The sequence below is a fragment of the Exophiala spinifera genome (assembly GCF_000836115.1).
Source record: "Exophiala spinifera strain CBS 89968 unplaced genomic scaffold supercont1.3, whole genome shotgun sequence".
NCBI classification, from domain to species: Eukaryota; Fungi; Ascomycota; class Eurotiomycetes; order Chaetothyriales; family Herpotrichiellaceae; genus Exophiala; species Exophiala spinifera.
Genome location: NW_015622515.1, coordinates 664,983 through 687,178, shown reverse-complemented (window position 1 = coordinate 687,178; position 22,196 = coordinate 664,983). Strand labels below are relative to the sequence as shown.

Here is a 22,196-nt window from a genome sequence, read left to right as displayed (position 1 = left end):
CCCTGTAGGAGTATCGACAACTACACTTCGAAGATGTTGACGACAACCACCAACACCAACAACGCCAACTATGCCTATACCAACACCAACATCAACACCTATGTCTATACCAACACCAACACCGACACCGACACCCATCTACACCAATTTCTTCCCCAAGGTCTTGCACAAGGCAAAAGACAGTGATGAAAAAAAGGGTGCTCGTTAGACGAGACTTGAGATCAACAAAAAATTGTTTGGCGCAAAGAGCTTGCCAACAATGCCTCTCAGAGACAATCCGTGGCCTTTCGTAACCAAGACTACTTGTCCACGGACACTCCTATCGCGACAATGTTAGCGAAGACTCAAATGAACCAAGGACCAAGGGGCCTCTTTTGTGCGAGGTGGTGGCCGAAGCCACCCTCACCAACACCATCAACAACCAAACACCAAACAATGAGTAGAGATCTTCCCCAAGAGCTGCAACCACCATCGAGTACTGAGCGCGCCATCTTCTTTTCTTGTCCGGAAGATGCAGCCCTCGTAAAAACAATCAACACACCCCTAACTCCTGACCCCAGCGGCTGGATGAAGATAGAGTACTGAGCGCGTCATCTTCTTTTCCAAAATCCCACAGCAAGCCGCTTCGCAACCATCAGCCAGTCAGAACGAAACACCAAAACGCAGTCAGAGTCCCCAATTGCAGACCCCCCCAAACGCCACAAGCCGCCGAACGCCCTTTCCGAACCCCCGAACGCCAGAACACCGACAAACAAGCAACACCCAACTACAACCTCCGTCCCACGACATCTCCCAACGCATGAGAGACGGCGCCATCCGGTGCAGCCAGAGCAGAACGCTTCTCCTCTCCTGAAGACGGCCCTCCCCCATCGCAGCTGCCGGTGAGTGCAAGCTTACCACGTCTGAGGGGCTTTTTGCCCTTTGTGTCAAACGGGTTGCCCTGGCAGCTACGATAGGTTGCTGCCCATTCAGGGAGATTGTATTTTGAAGAATCAGCGTCTGATGGCGAACGATACCTGCAGGCGTCGTCCAACATACGCTGGTTGAGCGTGTTGGGGGGTGAGTAGATGCTACTCGGGTATCGAGGACGGGGATGGACCGACGCTTTGAGGCGAAGGTCGTCACCCCCGATCACGACACCCTTGATTGTGGTCTCCGACGCCGGGGTGGTCTGGGCGACGACGACCGGACGAGGAGGAGCTGCTGGTTCATCGTCAGCGTAAGATGAGCGTCTGCTGAACATACAACCCATTTTGAAAGTGGAGTGAGGTTTTCAGTAGAAATGGTATAGTCGTATGCTGGTTATGCGAGTGAGTCTGAAGAAAAAAGAAAAAAAAGAAAATTCTGAAAGAATTTTGGGGGGAGGCCAGGTACTTGTAGGATTCCAGACGAGAGCATTTGGCCGTAGGGCGGATCTGCAGACTGTGCTGCCTGTTCGTCAAGTTTGGATCCGATCAGCAAACGGGGAAAGTAACTCATTGAGATTGGGAGAGTGTTGCAGATCGGTCGGGTTGAAAGTTGAGAGAGGAGTCGCGGATGATGATATCGTAGCGTTGTGTCGTGTGCGAGTGGAGGACGATTGAGAACGGATGCGGAGATCAATGTACGTGTGACACGCTCTCGGAGCGTATGCATGTCCACGCTCGAAACCTTCTCTTGACGGCACTCATGGTTCATCTCCATTCAACTCGCTTGGCATCAGGTCCTCAGGTAGATCTTTTCCCTCACTTTGCAACGATTCCGGACAAAGGAGGCAAGAGCAAGAAGTGCATCTCGAATTCAAGTATGGAAAGACAAATGTGCAGTATTTCTGCTCCTGTCGTCGAAATTACGTGGAGCTCGTTGGTTGCCTGTTGTCCTGCATATCATCCATCCAGCCTCTGGGCTCCTCGAAAGCTCAAGGATGTCGAATATGATGGCCCCTCCCATTCTTGCTTCTGGGATTGGCGAGGCTACTGACCATACTCATGCCTCATCATTCCAGCTACGCATGATACATGCAGGCATGTGTAACACTAGATGATGTGTAGCGCCGCGTTGCATTGCGTATGCCAATGTGTTTCGTTTGAGGTTAAAGACTCGAGCAGTAGATCACATCGGCAGGAAATACGGAGCGTGCAGGGGGAAACATCGGGATAACGAGAGGACTCACTTACCGGGAAGTCATTTGGCAGAGTTATCAACTTACATTTTTCTGTCTGTGGAGTGAGATCTACAGACAAATACCTCGTGTTGAAGCTGGATATGAAAGGTCAGAAGACGAGTGAAGTGGAAACAAAGCGATGTGTCGCCGGGAGAATCGACGTCGATCGCATCTCCACATTCGGGAGTGAAATCCGCGTTGGGGCAGGTTTGGCGGGGCGAGGCTGAAACACGCGGGCAGATCTCAGCCTTGTCGTCGGTTGGGCTCGTCTCTCGCTCAACTTGCAAGGCGGCGAGTATTCGAAGAAAGAGAGATATCCAGGCAAAGGAGGTTCTTCTATTTAGTCAGTCAATATTATGGTGTGGAGATTGTAGGCGAGTCTCAAGGATCTATTAGAACGGGATGTCTGTAGCAAGTAATCTCGAGATCATTAGGATGATCGTGCCATCTGCCATCTGCTATCTTTAAATCGTGAATATTTATATTTGGATGTACACATTGAGTGCTGATCTTTGACTTGGACTTTCCCTCAAAATATACCCTCAACGCTTGAATATGTCCAACAAGACCACTCATAGCCTACGTAATACCATCACCTCACTATGGATGTGATGTTTCAACATGATGCTCTTGCAGATCGAGGGAGACGATGGGTGATGGGTGATGGTGGTATCTGAGTCTTTGCCCTAATTCGGCACAATAGGGTATTGCGGTTTTCAACCTCGACCCGCTCTTCAAACTCAAGTATGTGCTATTCGAATTTCCCATTGCGGAGTAGTTACTGATTAATTGCCTGAGCCGACCACCTAGGTACTGGAGGGGGACCTTACTTATGGGTCCTCGTAATGATCCTTGACCTGGAGGATGTGGAGTACAGTGCAGTAGTCCGAGTAATGCGAGTGGCATGATTGCTCGATCATCAAGGGAAGAGGCTGAGGCTTGACAACTAAGTTAGCTTTCCTGGTATGTTCAAGAACAATCTAGAGTGATTCGTATTACGATGTTGTGTAGAACAAAGTGCTGTGTAAGTACTTTAGGGCGGGATCGTTGACGTTGAAAAGTGTGTGAATGACATGTACGGAGTATTCGATAATTATATTCCGCTCCACGAAGCTACATTGTACATGTACATATATCCTCTGAATGCACTCCGTACTATGTACTACAATTCATAGGTAGCTACGATATCCTGATATGCATGTGCGTATCCAAGGTAGATACCTAAGGATTATAGCTTGCGTGCAGAATCAATACTGAAAGAGATAGCTGCTTGTCTTCAAACCGACTCGAATCGGACCGGCTTTGCTTGGTCGACCTTCCCCATGGACCACGAGCTTCCAGCCTTCCACACGCGGATGGATTTTTGCCAGAACTTCAGCCAACAGCTTTTGAAAGGTGAACACTTAGATGATTCAATCATTCGTGAGTTTAGTCCATGACTTCAATGACATGGTGTCGGTTTGTGCTGACGTGCATGGCAGATTGCATCGGGCTTAGTACTCAGAATATCCAGGCCGCTGGTGAGGTGCATGAAGTTGGAGTTGTATTGACCAAGCATAGTTTCTGTGTGGGCAAACACCACAGATGCGACAAGCGCCACAACAGATGTTGCTCGGTCTCTCTTCTTAAGGCGAGGATACATAGTATGCTAGATAGCCCTGCTATACTGCAGCAGATGTGAACCTCGCCAGCTCATCTCCTGGGGTATGATCTGACGAAATGTGTTTGGTCGTGTCGCTCCTGTAACTCGACCTCAATGCAAGGACTGCAGGCAGCAGCACAGCAGGCTCAGTCACAGACTCATAGGCGCTTAAAGTTCATTTGACTCGCTCCCATAAACCGAGTTGTTGTTGTACTAACACCATGGTCATAGGTCGAGAACCTCGATTGTTTTCCCACGACTGGCTCTATCGCGGACGAACATTCATGAAGAAGACTCTTTCTCAACCGTCTTTTGAATGGCCTTCGGCCTTCCTGATTTATATCCGTTCACGATGTAATGATCGAGGATGCGCGGATCTTCCTGCGGATTGTAGCCTCTTTCCTTCGCCTTCCGAATGATACTGTAGACCGATCTTTCTGTCATTTTCAGCCACGACGCAATATTGCAAGGCTTATATCCAAGTGAGAAGAGGGTGAGTGCCTGAGCACGTTGAGCAAGGGAGTATCGGGTCCCATGGTCGTTCGATGCTTTCTCTCGAGGTAAAGGACGAACCGCAGGAGAATTCTTTTGTCTAGGCGGCTGAGATTTTCCCTTTTGAGCGGCCGGCTCTGCACAGAGCGAGATTAGAAAGAGAAGAGCCCATAGACAATAATGGCTGACCTTTGGCCGGGCTTGAAGGGGAAGATGCCTCATTGATATCCATATTGCGACGTTCCGTGACGAGCGCAACCACTGCGCTTGTCGATAATTGGAAGGCTCCGACTCAACACTGAGGTAGTCAAATGGCCGCAGTCATGTGGATGAAATATGTGATAACGCAGTCGACTGATGAACCCAATGCATGAATCAATCTGGTGAGGATTCAATACATTCCATACAAATTACTGGGGAATGCTTACACCGCCTGGAGACATGGACTCGCGGTGCAATTTGTTAGGGCCCGCGCTAACAACCAAGGTCGTTGGCGTCCGGAGCTCACGATGCCCCTTAATTGAGAGCCTCATACAACGCCACTGTAGCTTATAAACAACGCCCTGGGGCCCCCACCATAACCCTATCACCCCCTAAGCACCCCTAACTAAGTTAGTACTCCTGTGAACATTTTTCTACGTACTGATGTATTCTGTATAGGTACTACTTTTCACTATGGCGTCTCTTATAGGTGCAAAACTATAGGTATAACTTTGAACTACCTACCTTAGCTACCTAGGTACCTACCTGATGTTCACTCTTTTGGGCGCATTGACATACCTATGTACCTACGGAGTAGGCAAACCCTTAAACTAAAATCTCGGACTAGGCGTCGCTTAATTAGTCCTAACCCCAAGGAAGTGCCCTAGTATGCAATCCCCATCTCTACCGGTCCGCGAGGTTCCTTCGACAAAGAACTCTCTCACACAACTTCCTCGATTGACAAGACACAAGGCAACTTTGTTGGAGACCCGAGTGCATACTAAATAACCCGCATTTCACCTGTGCTTATGGAGGCATCTGCCCTAAGTGCACTTCTCACACAAAACCACCGTTACGTCTTGGATACTCTGCTGTACGTGCCAGAACACTTGCCGAAGACCACGGGCCCTTCTCTCACTTCCATTACGACGGATCCCTTTCCCTCCACTCACCACCGTTGCTGGATTAAACCCCCAAAACTGTACTGACCTCAATGCCACCAATGAGCAAAATGAGGTCGTCGTGCAGGTAACCAAAAGAGCAGCCTTCAAGCATTGAGGTTGAGGGGGCTTGTGCACGTAAAAGCGTTGACTTGTGGGATCTTGAAGGCGTCGATCATGCCCTTGATGGCTGCATAGGCACCGAGCCCAGCAGTTGCAAGCGCTCCGCCAGCATGAATGACATGCCATACGTTGATGTACCACTTGTCGGCAAAGAAGCCTCGAATCAGACGCTTGATACCGTGGTCGTCCCGCCTCGTCTCCCCTGTTGTCTCGTCGAACCCTTCGCCTTCTCGGATCGCATTCTTTTGCATGGTGTAGGCAAGATGGATGATTGGAGGGAAGGAGTAGCTGAACTGCACGATGCAAAATGCCGCGATGACCGAGACGAAGCCGAAGTAATCCGGAATGGCAGCGGCGACGACAAAGGCAATACTCCAGTAGATCGGGACGATCGAGCCAAAGAGCCATTTGCCAGTCTTGGATGTGAGAGGTGGTGCGTTGAAGATCTCTTGGAGTACCTGGTTGTACAGCACCTTGATACCAATGTTGCCATACAACCCAGCCGCAATCAATCCCGAAATGACCACCAGCATGTCGCAAGCAGCTTGGAAACCATAAACACTCAAACCCATGTATGAGATGGTGAATGAGTACTGTCCCTGGTAATGGTACACGTAACAACCATATATCAGGTAAACGGCGTAAATGAAGAACTGGGCAAGCCACATGGCCTTGATGAAGTCCCATGGTCGTCTCATTTCGGCCATGATCTCAACAAAGATCTGAGCACCACCGTACGCAAAGACTCCGGACATCAGCCCGTTGATTGCACCGACAAAATTTGAACTGCATAAACGGTCAGTATGCGTGTGGGCCTACTCTGTAGGGTTGGACCACTCACGAGTCTGGCATTCCTCCGTAATGCTTGATAGGAGGGTAGTTACCGTTTGCGTCTGGAGTGATTGAATCTGGATCCACGGCCGAACCAGCGGAACCGAGCACACTGATACTATAGTTGGGAGGCGAGTGTGCCATCACGCCCATCGAGATGAAGATGACCAGGAGGTTGAAACCTACAGCAATCATAGAGAAGATGCCAAAATTGCGCAAAGTGCGGACTTGACCCATGAGGAACCCTGCAATGACGAAGAGAATGATGCAGACTGCGTAGCATAGTCGGAATTTGGACGTCTGTGAGATACCCTGTCCATTCTGGATGATGACCTGGCCGCAGATGAGGAGCAACTGGATCGACTGCAAAAAATTGATGGCATACCGAGCGCCATTGCCCATCGTACGATATGCAAGGTCCCCGTAGTTGCGCAGCGGGAATTCGTACGAGTCAAGACCCATGTAGACGGACCAAATCAGGTAGCCTGAGTAACCAGCCATGAAAGCAAAGACGGTATAGAGAGCGACACCTGGTCCCCAGCCCAGGGTTCCGAGAGCAAACCCGACGCCGTACGGACCCAAGATGTCCGTCGTGATCAAGTAAAAGCCCGCACCCCAGGTCGCGGTGCGCAAGGCTCGGGCGGCATTGCGCCACTCCTCTTCAGTGACCAGAGAGTGTCTTGACAAAATACTCCTTCGACGTGGTTGACTGGCGTCCTGATTGGTGCCTGGCGCTGCAGCAACCTCTTTGTTGGACTTTTCCCCTGGACTTCCTTCTTCAGGGCTCACTCCCGCATGGTGAGATGCTCCAGGTGGTTGTGGTGTGGCTGATGACCTGCGGAACACCTGTTGCAGAATGCTAGCTTGGGGGATATGCTGCTCTGCTTCCTCTTCGGCCCGTGTGCGTTTCGCATAATGGAGGTACTCTTCGAACGTAACGTTGCTGTCATACAGCTTTCTGTTCATGGGGTGGATCCAGGTTGTTGGGCGGTCTGGGTTGCTCGGCTTCCCGCCGTCGAGAGCATCTGCCAAAGACATGCGTGAGGTTGAGACACGCCAGAAGAGCTCGGTGGCAGATGGCGTAAGGCCGTGAGGCGAAGTGATTGAGAGGGCAAGATGATAAACACACTAATGCGAGCGAGAGGCTCCAGAGTGAGGAAGCGTAGAGGGGGAAAGACTCGAAGCTTTAATGAGAATGCGTGTCCCAGAGGCCATCCCATCCATGCATCCGTCGCGACCACCTGACTCTGGCCTGACCAAGGTCTGGTAGGGATGCGCCATTTGGGAAGCAGAAAGCAGCGATCGATGTAACCATGGCTCCTCTGGGTGTTCGAATGGGCACGATACTTGGTCGTTGCAAAAGGACCCTTGCATGTCGTCAATGGCGAGGAGATAGCTGGGAAAATCGCCAGTTAGGCCACCCCACCCACCACAAGCCTTGACAAGCTTTGACCAAGCAAACGCCTCGTCTGGGCGCTACGGACGAGGCGCGGGGCCTGAGAGAGCCCAGGGATACATCAGTCGATCAGTAGGCGAGCTTACTGTGGTTCGCCGTGCCAGCGTAGACTCCAGCAGAGCTTCCGGTCCATCCTATCTCCGCCGTCAATCTGCGACGAAATCTCGAATTCTCATCGTATCGACGACGTATCGCTCCACGTCCCCAGTTGCATATTATGTTTCCGCATTCTCGCGAATGTAACCACGACTGCTCAAAGCATTACGCGATAGTGGACAGTCGTCTGACGCCTTCTAGATTTTGTCTGGTAAGAGATGTTTATGCGTCGGCCTCTGTAAGGAGCGAGTCATCGTAACGTCTCATGATGCCGGGCTCATCCACAACCGTCGCGGAAAGCACGACATTTCCCACGCCAGTTCGCTTTCGTCGTGAAAAATTCCAGCTGTTCCGGGAGTGGCCATTTCACGAGGGTGGTTCGATCTCAGATGATCTTATCAATACGTGGTAGTTGGACCGCCGAAGGATCGATAGTGGTGGGTTCAACCGGTTGCCTGACGCGGGATGCCTGCTAATATCTGAATATGCGGGTGTTGACTAGATAAAGTGGAAGACGCCGACTCAGAATCTCAAACAGTCCTAAGGGGGTCCCTAGTTACCACATTTCAAATACCATCCGTCCAGTAAAGACGAGCCCATACGCATTCAATCTTCCCCTACATGAGGCACGCAGCCGTGGTTTCAGCGGTACGGAGTACCGAAGGCAAGACACAGGTCAAACGATATGGGCGCTTCTTGTGTTTTGTTGGACTAGCGTGGCGTTGACTTCGATATTAAATATCAAACCCAATCGTCAATCTATTCATATTCACGAAACCCCTCATAAGCTCTTGGGCTCGCAGACCGTATTCGGAAGGACAAAGCTCCATGTCGAAGTTTAGTCTCTCAAGCTCAAGACTCGATGAGGTCACGAACCAGCCGGTGACTTTGACACTAGAGAGTGAGTATGTTCAGTACTTGTACCTTCGTCAACATCAATAATATATATCATTTGTTTCAAACTTGGCTTATTGGCACAAATGATTTGGTAAGCGGAGAGCAGAGCATGCCAAAGGGCGGGGATGTGCGCGCCACAGTGGCGTGCTTGAGATAGCCTATCTTTTGCTTACGAGGAGGCTGTCGTGGAAAATTATCTGCTCGAGAGCAATTTCTGAAGGTTCATAGCTCTCCAAGACGACTGAGTTTACCTTGCAGGGGAAATCTGCGGAATCCGGCGACCGTGGCTCACGATGGGATCAATTGAAAAGGCCAACGGTTTGGCCCAAGACACGATTCTGATCATTTCCCCAGGAGACCCAAGACAAGAGATTATCGATGGCATCCAGTCACGACACCCTGGAGTAAAGATCCATTGGAACTCGATGAAAGAAACACCACTCACTGTGGAAGACATACCTCAAAACATTTGGGATACAGTCACGATATTATGGGGATTCCACGTACCCGCAGACGCTGTGATGCCAAACCTTCGCTTTGTGCAATTGAGCTCGGCTGGCGCTGATCACTGGGCGTCAAATCCCCATTATCAAGATCCAAATACCGTGTTTTGCACCTCCAATGGCGCCCATCCGTGAGTACTACGCGATGAGTTGCACTACCAAAGGCTGATGATCACCCCGCCAGACCACAGATAGCTGAATGGGTGATCGGAAGCTGGCTTTCTCATCAACACCAGTTCTTGAAGTACAGCAACTATATGAAAGAAGGCTATTGGGAGCCGCTCTTCCAGACCACCTTCCAAGACTCCTGGGGTCTTCGAATGTAGGCGCTCTGGCCCTGGGGTTGACGTGTCTGACCTTGCTAGGGGAATCCTCGGATATGGTGCGATCGGAAGGCAGTGTGCCAACCTGGCAAAAGCTTTAGGCATGGACGTAGTAGCCTACACAGCACGGGAGAGACCCACGCCAGAGTCGAGAAAGGATGACAGCTACTGTGTGCCCGGTACTGGCGACCCCGACGGGCTGATCCCATCAAAATGGTTTCATGGCACAACTCAAGAAAGCGTCAACCACTTCCTAGACCAAGATCTTGACATCGTGGTAATCTGCCTCCCGCTGACGGCATCGACGAGAAACATGATTTCCAGACAGCAGTTTGAGATCCTGGCGAAGAAGAAGACCTTTTTGAGTAACATTGCCAGAGGCGGCCATGTGAACACCGAGGACCTGATCGAGGCACTGGAGAAAGGCATGATCAGAGGAGCAGCTGTGGATGTGACTAATCCAGAGCCGCTTCCCAAAGAGCACCCACTGTGGAAAGCACCAAATCTTTTGATAACACCTCACGTTAGCTGGTCGTCAACAAACCACTGGAGTCGAGTGTATGCGATTTTTGAACATAACCTTGGGGTGCTCGCCGGCAACAAGGGGAACTTTGTAAACAAAGTCGACAAGCAGCGACATTATTAGGCTTACTTGCGGGGAGCACGCCAATGATGCGGATGGGATTTTTGATACGAGTAGCCTATAGAACTACTGTCTGTCCAGGGGACCATAGAGACAAAAGCAAGGGGCAGCAGAGGGTTGAGGATTATGCATAACCTCGTCGGCGCAGGGCGGATAAAATAGCCGAGGTCTACACTAGGTAGTTAGTGGTCTTGGCGTCAAGCAGCCGCTGTTTTGTGGCTCACGTCATTGCTACAGGGACATGGCAGAACACGAAAACACCCTCTCTGGCCATACCTCCTGATGCCCATGGCAATGGCCTTGATTGCCTGTCTCCTTAGCCCCTGAAGCCCAGTCCATCCATGATGGCCTCCGAACTCCGCAGACAAGTTATCAATGTGTACAAGGGTTAGCTTTCCAAGTGTTTGCCGCTGTGGTAGTCTCGGGCACTGATCAGTCGTCGGTAGAGCTCTTGGAAATGGGCAGACATTATCCCCTGGGCTATAATTATTTCCGCACGCGGCTGCACAAGGCATTCATGTCCAAGGCAGATTTGAGAGACGAAGAACAAATACGCCAAGGCATCAAGCGAGCCGAGTTCGTGAAGAAGGAAATCGAGGCATTGTACTTTTTGAAAAAGTACCGGTCAATGAAACATCGATATTCCTGAATCCAATATGCCTGTCGCTAGAGTTATAGGCATCAGAGGGAAATAAGGCGAGACCGAGGCCAGCCTGCAGAATGATGGTTGAAACAAACAAGGACAGCTCGTCCAAGCCTCCCCCGAGCCTAAGCGGACTAGATGCATCACAGCAAGCTTTAAAGCTCACACTACAGCACAGGGGTATCATACTGCCCATCCGCGCGAAATAGTCCTTGGTGCGCAGACGCCCAAGAGTGTTTCAGACGATCTTACGCCGCATCAATGGACTCTCTTTGACGATATCGATCACTGCAAAGGGGAAAGGACGCGGTGGGAAGACTGTAGATATTGACCGGCTGATTGTGTGGAATCGGCCCAAGGAAGAGGCGAAAGTCAGATAGAGACAGACCTTGTCGGATGCTGAAGCGAACACATGTACTCGTAGACCATGTAGAGGGAGATACATAAGTACCTTTGACCTTTGCCCTTGGTACACAGAAGACGTTGCCTCGCTGTGCCAAGAAATGGCGCCAGTGACACTGCGGCCGCCAATCGATGCGGCTGTTCATCCCACTAACAAGTCACGGTCTCATGGACTGCGCCTTGACCTTCTACTGCGCAAAGCAGAGCAGAAACTCATTCTTCACAGTCACTCACTTACGCCCATTGACTACATCTCCATTCGTATCTCTGTGTATCTCACAACAATATTCTGACAGTCTCTCCATCGTCCACCTGGCCTCCAGCGACCTGTCACTGCCCCTTTCCCTGTCACCCGGATCCATCGTCAAGCTTGCATCGGTTCGAACACCTGTCGCCAGCCTACCAGCCATCCCATCCAACCCGCGGACAGCGAAGGCGCCTGGCCAGCCGATCTCGAGCTCTGCAGCTGTTCCCTCTGCCGACGTTGACCTCTTCCACGGGTCTCATGTGGAAGAAACGAAGACTTGGTCTACCCTCCGCCCACTCCTCGCCCTCGCGCAAAGTCTTAACCATTACTGCAACCCCATCCTTCGACGATCGAGGCGTGTCCGTTCCCCCGAAGACAATCCAGACAAGCTTGCCTCGTTAGATGGCAGATGGTGGGTTCCGGTTCCATCAGCCTGGAGCCGGGCAGTTTTACCCTGCGCAACACACAGCACATCGGAATCAGAATCGAGCCTCCTCACCTTCCGGACGGCGACCCTTCGCCAACGATACCCCTTCTCCGACACGATCGCCAGTTAATCCTGCTCTCGCCCACAGCTTCAACATGTTCTCGCAGAATGGATACCAAACTCAACATGGATTGATGAATGGTGCACAAAATCATCAGCGCCACCAGAACATACACATCCCGAAGTACCAACCTCCGTACCACACCCATCACAATGTCAACCAACATCATGCGCAACACCACCATGGCGGACAATTGGGCCATCAGCACAATATTTCCTCCGGAGGGTACCAGACTTCAACCCCTCACCTTCAGACGTACGGACACGATCACCTACAGAACGGCAACGGCAATAGCCTTCCGCATGATGATATGGACGAACCAGACAACCCACATTGGCGTGAACAAAAGGAGGCATTTGAAGAGAGTAAAGAGCTCAATCAGCCCAACTCCCGTGCGCGTTCCGTCGCCCACCAGTCCAAAGGTGTGAACTTCGTGCCTCTCGGCGCCGCTGCGGAAGAGATGCACACCGACAATACACGCAATTCACATACGTCAAGCGCTGTCGTTCCCAGCAAACAAACCTGGGACGAGCTCGATCTGGGAGGTCAAGGTCTTTGCGCAATTTCTCCCGTGCTCTTCAATCCTGCCTACCACTTCCTCAAAAGACTCGACCTTGTATATAATCAACTAGAGACCCTCCCACCACAGATCGGACAATTGAAGAACCTGGAATACCTGGACGTTTCTTTTAACGCACTCACCGAACTTCCTGAAGAGATTGGAATGTTGACAAACTTGAGGAAGCTCCTACTTTTCAGCAACCAAATTCACACCCTTTGTTATGAGCTCGGGTTTTTGTTCAACCTGGAGGTGCTTGGAGTGTATGGCAATCCGCTTGAGCCTGGCCAACGCGAAAAGATCAGCGAAGGTGGCACAAAGAAGCTCATCGAGTACCTCCGGGAGAGCATGCCAGGTTTGTCACTCTGACCAATCGTTCGCGGTCGCGGAAATACTGACGTGAATACAGAACCACCCCCTCCACGAGAAAGAGAATGGCATCAGCTCGAAGAGGCGCCCGAGCCCGGTACCGACACAATAAAGGCCTTGAATTACAACATTTTGTGTGCTCGATACGCAACTTCGTCACAATACGGATACGTGCCAGAGCGAGTTCTGACCTGGGCGTACCGTAAAACGCTGATTCTCGAAGAGATCCGGGAGATCAACGCCGACATAGTGTGTTTGCAAGAACTGGATAGGACCAGCTACGACGATTTCTTCCGCGCCGAGCTCTCGAGATCAGGGTACAAGGGGTACTACGCTCAGAAGAGCCGTGCCGAGACATTGGGTGAGAACGCCAAATTCGTCGACGGCTGCGGTACCTTCTGGAAGGACAAGAAGTACATGCAGCTGGACAGTCAACATCTTGTCCTCGGGCGAAAGGCAGTCGAGCGAGCTGGCGCCAGCGTGTCCGCCGATATGCTCAACCGCGTTTGGCAACGAGACGACATTGCAACAGTAGTGTTCTTGGAGAATCGTGTCACGGGCTCTCGAGTCATTGTCGCGAATGCTCATGTCTATTGGGACCCTGCCTTCAAGGACGTGAAGCTTATTCAAACCGCCGTTCTCATGGAGGAAGTCGGTAAGCTTGCCGACAAGTATGCGAAGATGCCTCCAGCAACGAACAAGCAAGCTTTCCGATTCTCCGAAGTTGAGGATGAGCAGCTTCCCGAGCCTGGACCATCACTGTCATACAATTCCGGCACGCAAATCCCGATGATCATCTGTGGTGACTTCAACTCAGGGGCCAACTCGGCCGTGTACGAGCTCTTTACGCAAAAGGGAATGAGCGCCAGACACAACGACCTTGCGGGCAGAGACTACGGTAGTCTCACCGACAACGGGCTGCAACATCAGTTCACCTTGAAGTCTTCATACGCCGCCATCGAGGACGAGATGCCTTTTACGAATTACACTCCTAGCTTCGTCGACGTCTTGGATTACATCTGGTACTCTAGCAACACTTTGAGAGTGATTGGTCTTCTGGGCGCCATCGACCCGGAGTATCTGAAACGCGTCCCCGGATTTCCAAACTTCCACTTCCCTAGTGATCATATCGCGATTGTGGCGGAATTCAAAGTCGAAAAGCAACGGACGGCCCAGAAAGCGGTCGAGGCCGACTTCGGGCCCTCGTCGAGCAAACAGAAGTAGAATTCGGATGTCGTCCAGAAAGCCATCGCAACCATGTCGCCAGCGCAGAGATTGGAAGCATAGAACGACGGGGGAAGGAAGAATTGGATTTTCGGGCCCTAGAATTGGACATGACCAGATGGCACCCTAATGCAGCACTTGATCCGGCAGATTCTTCTTTTGCTGGCCGCGCTACAATTCGGGTCTCTGCCTTACTTTTCTCTTGTCCGTTTTCACAACGCAGGCAGGGACAGTGGGACGAGAAAAACAAATACGTACCTGGTCCTATTGTTTTGAGAAAAAAGACTTCAAACACCATAATTGGCGAGCTTGGTGGGGATGGGCGCTCTGGCCTTCGTCTTCGGGGAGTACGAGATCTCGGTGCATTTCTGTTTGTGGTATTGGAAACGCGATTCGGCAAGGCAACAACGGGAAAGAAGGGGTATGGGTGCGTCTGTGTGTGTGTGTGTCTACCTATGCATGACGGTGGTTCGGCGATGCGGGCTTTTATCAGCATCAGCAACAACAGCAAGAACCGAGAAATACGAAGGGCGGGTAGGGCAGGGCAGGGCAGGGCAGAGCAGGGCACCGCAGTAGGAGAACAAGAAATGGAAACAAACCAAAACCAAAAATGCATGCTCTGTTCCTCCCATGTCATGCCTTTCCCTTTGTCTTTTGTCTTTTTCCTTGTTTGTGTTGTATTCGGTATGCCCTTAGCTTCTCCTCGCCGGGGCCGGACGGGGAGTGGACGGGAGTCATTTGTGTGTCTTTTGTATGTAGAGCTATGCCATGCCATGCTACGCGGGTCTTTTTGTGAGAGAAAGAGAGAGTTGTCAATTGGATGAAACATTGACTACTACTGTCGCTGCTGCTATTACTCTTACTCCTGCCACCTACTTGCTGGCTTGTTTGCTTGCTTGCTCATATGTTAACTGTGTACGTTGTTTGAAGATGTGTTATGTGCAACAAGTAGACCGGTTCAAACCCCCTAAACCGTAAACCGTAAACCGCCTGGGTAATCATCGTGGTACGGAGTAGATGGTTATATGCATCATGGATGGGGATGTGAGAAGCCCCTCGACCGAGTCACCAACGTGCTTCGATATCTTTCATATCCGCCTATCCATCCGCTCATTATACAAAAACAGAAGGCCTTGGAACAAAGGCAGTCTTGGTCGATATCATGCCTTGGTGTTCTTGTCCGCCAAGGTGGAGAGAGGCATGAGGTGCATCTTGGTCGTCGTTTCGAAGACGTTTGCGTATCTTCTGGTAGCACGGAGATTTCGCGATCACTCTATGCGCCATAATATTTGACGTGTGCCGTCGACATGATGCAAGAAGAATGAGGAGCAAATAGAATTGACCTTTCTGAAGCTGTCTTGGAGACATTTTCCCAGCGACGGCGCCGCCCGCAGAGTTCGAATACGATTGTATCAATCACAGCTTCTTGTGATTCCAGTGCTCGAGCCAGGATGCCTCTTCCACTGGTCCCGGGCGGCGAAGTCATGCGAAATCAGACGTCTCGGGGGTGCTCGAGATGCCATATACACAGCGAGTGTCGTGTGTGTTTTGTGCTGTTGCAGGTAGACTTCGAGGAGTCGACGAATCCATTTCTTGGATCTCGCTCCTCCCATGTCTCGTAGACTCCTCTGACGCGCATCACCTTGGGTCGCGGGCTTCGGTACCTTCATCCGAGCACCAACACAATATCCAGAGGCTACCAGGACAGGCAAGCTAACCCGGGATGGAGGACTTCCGTAGGCTTCGAGTAGTAGAATGATAGCCTACTTCACCTCTTGACCGCTGTCCCTTTCTTTCTCGTGTTCCTCCTCCGCCTGTTGTTGTTGTCGTCGTCGGCGAGTTTCATGCAAGTCGTTGATCCTCCGCTCCAACTGCATCTTTTGCGCCATGAGGTGGCCCCTCTTCGTTTCCAACGTCTGGAGGGCCTGGGAGTAATCTACTCCCGGTGCTAAGTGTGCCCGTGGTTGCGACTGTGGCTGTAAGTGCAACTGCGAAGATTCCGCCTGTCCTTCTGACTGTGCTTGTGGTAGTGGCTGTAACGGAGTTTGATTCTATTTCATCCATTAGCAGCTCATCTCTACACAAAGTGCCCGATCCCCGATGTAAGCTGGGGGGAGTGATCAAAATGTGAACCACTTACCTGCTGACTTTGACGTTGAGAGCTCATGTTCAGAATGGCACCAATCAAAGCTCCAGACCCAGCTATACCGGCGATGCCGAGCGCGTAGGTCAGCGGTCTCGACTTACGATTGTTGCCGGGTATGCTGCGGGCAGCATCTTGGGCATATCGGAGTGGATGGGGAGTTGGTGGGGGCGGGAGGTTTGAGGGCGGAGGCATGTCGGGGACAGTGTTATCGTAGAGACGGTGCCATGGATCGAGGGTTGTTGTGCACAAATAATATGTGCTCTGCTTCGTGGTAGACGTGTAATGTCGACTATGGGTTCTTGGTTGTTGCGTCAAGTGGTCGCAGTAGATTAAACAATTTATTTGTATAGGGTCAGGGCAGGTTAAGCGAGACGGGTTGTCTTTTAACTAATAACTAGGCTCACTAACTTTTGCATGCTATACGGAGTACTTCACAGCCAATTTCGATATGTTTCGCTCCTACTTGGGTATTGACATATTCCGCGCGGTACATGTATTGCCTTCTGAATCATATGCCATCACTTTCCCAGTGTGTTCATCCCGAGACGGCTCTGCACAGAGTTAAATATACGTTTGAGGCTGGCAATACCTGCTGTCCAGGACTCGTATTGATTTCACCGTTTCGCACGGGCGAAGGGGCTTCCAGGGATATTTCACTTCCTGAAAGCGAAACTTGAATCTCGCCCGAGGGTATCCGAATATCAATATGTCCTTGGCCTCTTCCAGCTTGACATCGAATCTGTTGATCATCTCGTCTCCTTTTTGAACCAACACATTGTATTTCTTCAGAGTCGTTTCGACTGGTATATCACCCTGTCGGCTCCTGAAAACGACCCCCCGACTGCGCGAATCATGTGTGAGGGTCAGGATTCCATGATTCTCTTCGAGTTTCCATTTCAACGCTGCCAGGTCCACACGGCGTAACACATGCTTGTAGCTTCTGTGTTCGGAGGCTTCGGAATGGCCTGTCCGTGTTCCTTTGACGGAGAGCATGCTTCCAGTTCTCCTCCTGCGTTTATGCGGGCTAGAAGAGCCGTTGTGTCTTTGTCCAATTGTTGGAACTTGGCTTCTCGGCAGCACAGATTCCACCTTTGATGGCCGATCGTTTTCTGACTGCCCCAAGTCTTCAGATACTTTGAATCGAGCTAGACTCGCCTCAACAGCCTTTATGTCTGGACGATCTTCTGAGAACCACGAGTCTGCTGGTGGCACAAATGACGATGGACGTGGCCGGTCGTGCTGACTGTTTTGAGGGAGAAGGCCATTGGTCTTTCGAAGTTGCTCTTCTGATGTGCTGATGAACTCATAAATTCCTCCTGTTCCGGACGAGGGTCGTCCTCGTTGACGTCTACTGTGGTACTTCCGCAAACTGTCGGTATCTTTTTCGGAGCTCTCATTCCCGCGATGCCGCTTCTTTGGCGTATTCAGAACGAGCCCTGGTCGTCTCTTTCTTGCTTTGGTATACTTCACAAGATCGATCTCAGCCGCAATTTCGAGCTTTGTAACCAAGGATGCGGCTTGCTCAGGGAGGTCTTCATCAGAACAGTCGTTGAGGCAAGTTCTTCTGCCTTCCACAGTCAAGCATCGATTGGACAAGATCGCAAATGTGGAACATACCCTGCTCTCTTTGACCATTGTTACCCATCCTGGCACCAGAACCTTCCCGCAGCATCCACCATTGCATGTCACATTCCAGGCCAGAAGCTCACCCCTATCATTCACGCCAGTGCACTTCAGTCGATCGATCAGGTTTGTTACTGTGTCAAACAAATGCCACCTAGCTACTTTGGTAGTGATGGAGTCGTACAAGCTTTGAAAAGTCTCAAATGAGGTCCATTTTGAGCAGCAAGAAAGATCGCCCTCCAGGCGTTGAGCGTACGCCATAACCTCGGGGTGTCGGAGGATATCCCACAATGTCACCCGCACTGCGTTACCATTACATTTGCTGATTTCTAGACCAACCAGTTGATCGAGGGCCGCAATTTCTGGAATGAAGTTAGGATTGTTTGCACGCCCCTTGAGCCATGAGTCCAAGATCACATTCTTGGTGCTGCAACTTGCAGTGAATTTCTGTGTCAGACCGACAGATAAACCCACATATTGCATGAATCCAGAAGTAAATGTTCTGGCGTCAGTCTTATATCCGGCAGATGACGTTCCCAGGTCCCTATCAGGAAGTGTGCGGACATAGTACTGTCTTTTGATGTCACATGAGGTGTTCTCAGGCAATGGGAAGCCGATAACAAGTCGCTTCAAGGGGTCGAAGGGCATTGCAGGACCAGCTTCGCTATCCCACCCAAACCAATGGCATAGAACCTCATCCTCCAAGCACTCTGGGGCTGACGAAGGAGTTCTGACATCTCCTATTGACCTGATCGTCCCACCCAGAGTATCAATCTCTATTGCGGCGGCCTTTTGAGGTGTGGCGTACCTCACACGAGCCAGTCCCCAAAGCTCTGCAAAATCGCTGAGGTAGGTTGATATATAAAGCCCTGCGCCTGGATCGGTCTGATCGATACCTTGGAAAACCCAAATCGGACCACCCACAAATGTGTCGAGACAGGCCAGCCTCTGTTTTTTCAGCGCAATCTTGATATTAGATCCAACTTGTATTGAACAAGCTTCTTGGAGACGTGGACTTGCAGACCGGACAAAACTTGAAGTATGTGATTTCACACTTGAAGTTACGCCCAGTGCCAGAATCTGCAGCAAGGCTGCACTGAGGTGAAGCGATACATGCGCGACTGAATCGCAGTCTTTCGGGAAGACCACATGTTTAGTATCCAAATGTAAGTATTCCGCAAAGGTGAAACAGAATCCCCGGAGTGGTGCGAATATAGCTTCGACAGCATTGTTGTCCAGGAAAGTCGTATTCGTGGTCTTCAAGAGCTTTGCAGCAGCAAAGACGCTTCTCAGGAGGCCTAGATATAGTTTGAGCATCTCCTCACTCACGGGAATAACTCGCGCAACCTTGGCCCGATTTGTTTCTCGGACGATGAGGCTGAAGCGCGCGTCAGACCGAGTTTCGTAAAAGAATAACGTGTTCTTTCTGATTGCCCTGGCCACCCTCATCTGCCTTTTAAGAATAAGGACCATCTCATAGAGTGTGTCGAAACTCAACCATGGGCTCGTTACAAGGTGCTCGTGAGACTGAAGGCTGTTATACTGACTAATCGTGAAGGCCCCTACACCGTCCAAATCCAGGTAGATCTTTCGCTCCATCTCGTCAAGCCGGCGTTGATGGGCTTCTGGCTCCCGAGACGCTGATTGAATCTGAGGGAAAGCGGAGATTGGTAGAAGCGTAGAGCTCGTCATGTCCATAAGATGGGCTTCTTGAGGGTGGCAAGTAGACTCTTCTTGAGCATCAGAGGCGTGTGGTCCTAACTCATCCGCGGCTAGCTTGCTCTCAGTTACGGTCTTGTATCTAGCACTGTCGTCTTGGACGTGTATATTGTGACCTTCTGTTGAGATTGCTCCGGCTACAGCTGATTCTTCGCACTTGCGAGTTCGGCGGCTGTTGCGGCTGCGGCGACTTCTGCGAAGGCTATTCCGATCACTGCCCCGGCGTGAGTGCTTGGTATTAGGAATGCCGATTTGTGTCTCGGCCGAATTGGTGCTACTCAGGTGAAACTCCGTAGGCACGACCAGTCGTGACTCTGTCGGCAACCTGTTCTGATGTCCATCCTTATCTGGATCATCAGGCGGTGGCATCAGTGTGAGGTCAGTCAGAGATGGACCAAGGCTTGAGGCAGACCCATTCGACAAAAGCGATTCGATTTCTTCAATGGCGTCGTGAAGCTGGTCACTTAACTCGGATGCACTGAGTCTTTTGGTCGGATCAATGACCAATAAAGCCCGAATTACGGACGGTATTGGCCTCAGCAGGGGGTATCTTGAGCAGTGAACCTGTTCGAGCTCATCGAGGTGGGCATGCACAGCTGGTTTGAGGAGAATATTTGATCCCTTCTTATACCAGAAGGCGTCATCAGTCGGAAGTTGATCGGAAATATCATGCTCCCTTCTGGTACTAAATGCCACTTGACCATCTTCCTCATTGGTTCCAACAAGCCACAAAAGAAGCTCCAGCATAATGCAGCCCAATGACCATAGATCGTATGGTCTAGAATCCTTCCCCCTGGATAGGACTTCTGGCGCTTCGTACATTACCGTGCCACGATGGGGCGAAGTCGAATGATCGTCATCGTCTGACCACGGTACAAAGGATGCAGATCCAAAATCACTGAGCTTGAACGTCAAGTTGCCACTGACCTCATCCGCAAAGACCAATATATTCTCTGGTTTGAGGTCATGGTGACATCCGATGAATAGCTCGTTGTTAGAGTCTATTGCCGGCGACTCCGCCTTTGGTTGTAGCGACCTAGGCATATGGATGTGGGAGATTGCATCAGAAAGATCCTTCAATCGTCTGAAGAACCACAACGTCGTGCTTTCGTCAATGACCCGTGGGGGTGCCCTAGAAGACATGAAAGTACCCAAATCGCACTCTGCTGCAGGGTAGAGAATGTAACATTCCCCATCCATGGTCCAGCTTAAGATGGAAGCAGTAATTCCTTTATGTGGGAATCTCGCAATCTGCTTATTGTTGATCACTTCTCTCTGAAAGGCCTGACGGCTCTCCGAGTCATGATAGAATTGCTTGACAGCGTATGAGGTGCGGCTACCATCTTGGAATTGTTGGTGGGCAGGGTCTATTGTGACTGGGTAGACGCAACCAAATGCGCCCTCGCCTAGAGTCTTTGCTGTTGTGGCGGTATTTCTGATATAGGTGAACGTGTCGGGTGGAAGAGGAAGGCTACACCACGGTCAGCAATCTTCAACTCCAAACGGACAGGCTTATTGTGACCCAACACATCTAACGACTCACAGGGTTCTGAAATTGTTCCAGTCGGCTATTTTAGCTCTGAAATTGTCCCAGTTGGCTCTTTTAGCTCGGTCAAGCGTGTCCATATTACCATAAGAATGGCAATAATTGGGAGGCAGCCAGCGGAACTTGTATTTCGATTCATATCTCTTGATCAAGTCACTATCCTCTTCCTTCCTTTTCTTGGCCTGGTTCAAAGCCTTTCTCAAAGCCTCCTTGGCCTGTTCCGTCATCCAATATAGGCCTCCTATAGCAAGCACGCTCTTGACCTCTAGTAAATCCACTGGAATCCATTCCTTGTCCAGTTCACTTTCTTTATTGTTCTCCGAAAGCTGCTGCATGTCGACGGAGTAGCACAATGACGTCTTCACACCCGGTTTCGATGACGTTGAAAGTAAGGGCTGGAGTAACTATTTCCAGATTGTGTTTCGGCTCTGTATGAGTCCTTCAAGAATTAGGAGTAAACAAGAACGAAGACCTACCACATAGGGAACGGAGAGACTGAGGGCGATTCATTATCTGCCGGGACAGTGTGTCTTTTGAATACTCTCGTACCGGGATTCTGGACTTGCTCTCGTGACAAGCCTCTGCATGGGAGAACTGTGAGGTGCTGTGGCATTCATGATGATTGGATGGCCGTGAACAGATACCTAGCTTGATATGTGTAGGTTGAGGCTGAGCCTGGCTTGACGCCGCAGATGGCTATTTGGTGAAAAGCACAGCCTGGCCATCTGCGACAGGGATTCTGCAATGTACGCATCCCACTAATCCGCCTTACCCTGTCCACCAAAGCACCTGGCTGCGACTCTCACTCGCAGGCTTTGCTCGCACCGCCTCTCTTGGCCCCAACAAAAGGCAAGCGCGATATGTGCATGGAGCGAGGCT

The 22,196-nt window shown here is 50.8% G+C and overlaps 8 protein-coding genes across 8 annotated transcripts; 3 read left to right on the top strand and 5 right to left on the bottom strand.

The window, feature by feature from the left end:
* Window positions 1-766: 766 nt before the first annotated feature.
* On the bottom strand, window positions 767-1,252 carry PV08_03987 (uncharacterized protein; the record flags this gene model as incomplete). Its single annotated transcript, XM_016378336.1, has 1 exon — window positions 767-1,252. The coding sequence occupies one exon, from the start codon at window positions 1,250-1,252 to the stop codon at window positions 767-769; it is 486 nt and encodes a 161-aa protein (XP_016237013.1).
* Window positions 1,253-4,067: 2,815 nt separating this feature from the next.
* PV08_03986 (uncharacterized protein) lies at window positions 4,068-4,509 on the bottom strand (the record flags this gene model as incomplete). The annotated part of the gene is made up of 2 exons (XM_016378335.1): window positions 4,068-4,414; window positions 4,467-4,509. The coding sequence occupies 2 exons, from the start codon at window positions 4,507-4,509 to the stop codon at window positions 4,068-4,070; spliced, it is 390 nt and encodes a 129-aa protein (XP_016237012.1).
* A 1,017-nt stretch (window positions 4,510-5,526) lies between these two features.
* On the bottom strand, window positions 5,527-7,411 carry PV08_03985 (uncharacterized protein; the record flags this gene model as incomplete). Its single annotated transcript, XM_016378334.1, has 2 exons — window positions 5,527-6,328; window positions 6,384-7,411. The coding sequence occupies 2 exons, from the start codon at window positions 7,409-7,411 to the stop codon at window positions 5,527-5,529; spliced, it is 1,830 nt and encodes a 609-aa protein (XP_016237011.1).
* Window positions 7,412-9,115: 1,704 nt separating this feature from the next.
* Window positions 9,116-10,294, top strand: PV08_03984 (uncharacterized protein; the record flags this gene model as incomplete). Its single annotated transcript, XM_016378333.1, has 3 exons — window positions 9,116-9,456; window positions 9,510-9,647; window positions 9,691-10,294. 3 exons carry the CDS (start codon window positions 9,116-9,118, stop codon window positions 10,292-10,294), a joined length of 1,083 nt encoding a protein of 360 aa, XP_016237010.1.
* Window positions 10,295-10,748: 454 nt separating this feature from the next.
* Window positions 10,749-10,940, top strand: PV08_03983 (uncharacterized protein; the record flags this gene model as incomplete). The annotated part of the gene is made up of 1 exon (XM_016378332.1): window positions 10,749-10,940. One exon carries the CDS (start codon window positions 10,749-10,751, stop codon window positions 10,938-10,940), a length of 192 nt encoding a protein of 63 aa, XP_016237009.1.
* Window positions 10,941-12,165: 1,225 nt separating this feature from the next.
* On the top strand, window positions 12,166-14,283 carry PV08_03982 (uncharacterized protein; the record flags this gene model as incomplete). The annotated part of the gene is made up of 2 exons (XM_016378331.1): window positions 12,166-13,045; window positions 13,100-14,283. The coding sequence occupies 2 exons, from the start codon at window positions 12,166-12,168 to the stop codon at window positions 14,281-14,283; spliced, it is 2,064 nt and encodes a 687-aa protein (XP_016237008.1).
* A 1,763-nt stretch (window positions 14,284-16,046) lies between these two features.
* Window positions 16,047-16,621, bottom strand: PV08_03981 (uncharacterized protein; the record flags this gene model as incomplete). The annotated part of the gene is made up of 2 exons (XM_016378330.1): window positions 16,047-16,334; window positions 16,424-16,621. The coding sequence occupies 2 exons, from the start codon at window positions 16,619-16,621 to the stop codon at window positions 16,047-16,049; spliced, it is 486 nt and encodes a 161-aa protein (XP_016237007.1).
* A 369-nt stretch (window positions 16,622-16,990) lies between these two features.
* PV08_03980 (uncharacterized protein) lies at window positions 16,991-21,652 on the bottom strand (the record flags this gene model as incomplete). The annotated part of the gene is made up of 2 exons (XM_016378329.1): window positions 16,991-21,242; window positions 21,315-21,652. 2 exons carry the CDS (start codon window positions 21,650-21,652, stop codon window positions 16,991-16,993), a joined length of 4,590 nt encoding a protein of 1,529 aa, XP_016237006.1.
* Window positions 21,653-22,196: the final 544 nt, after the last annotated feature.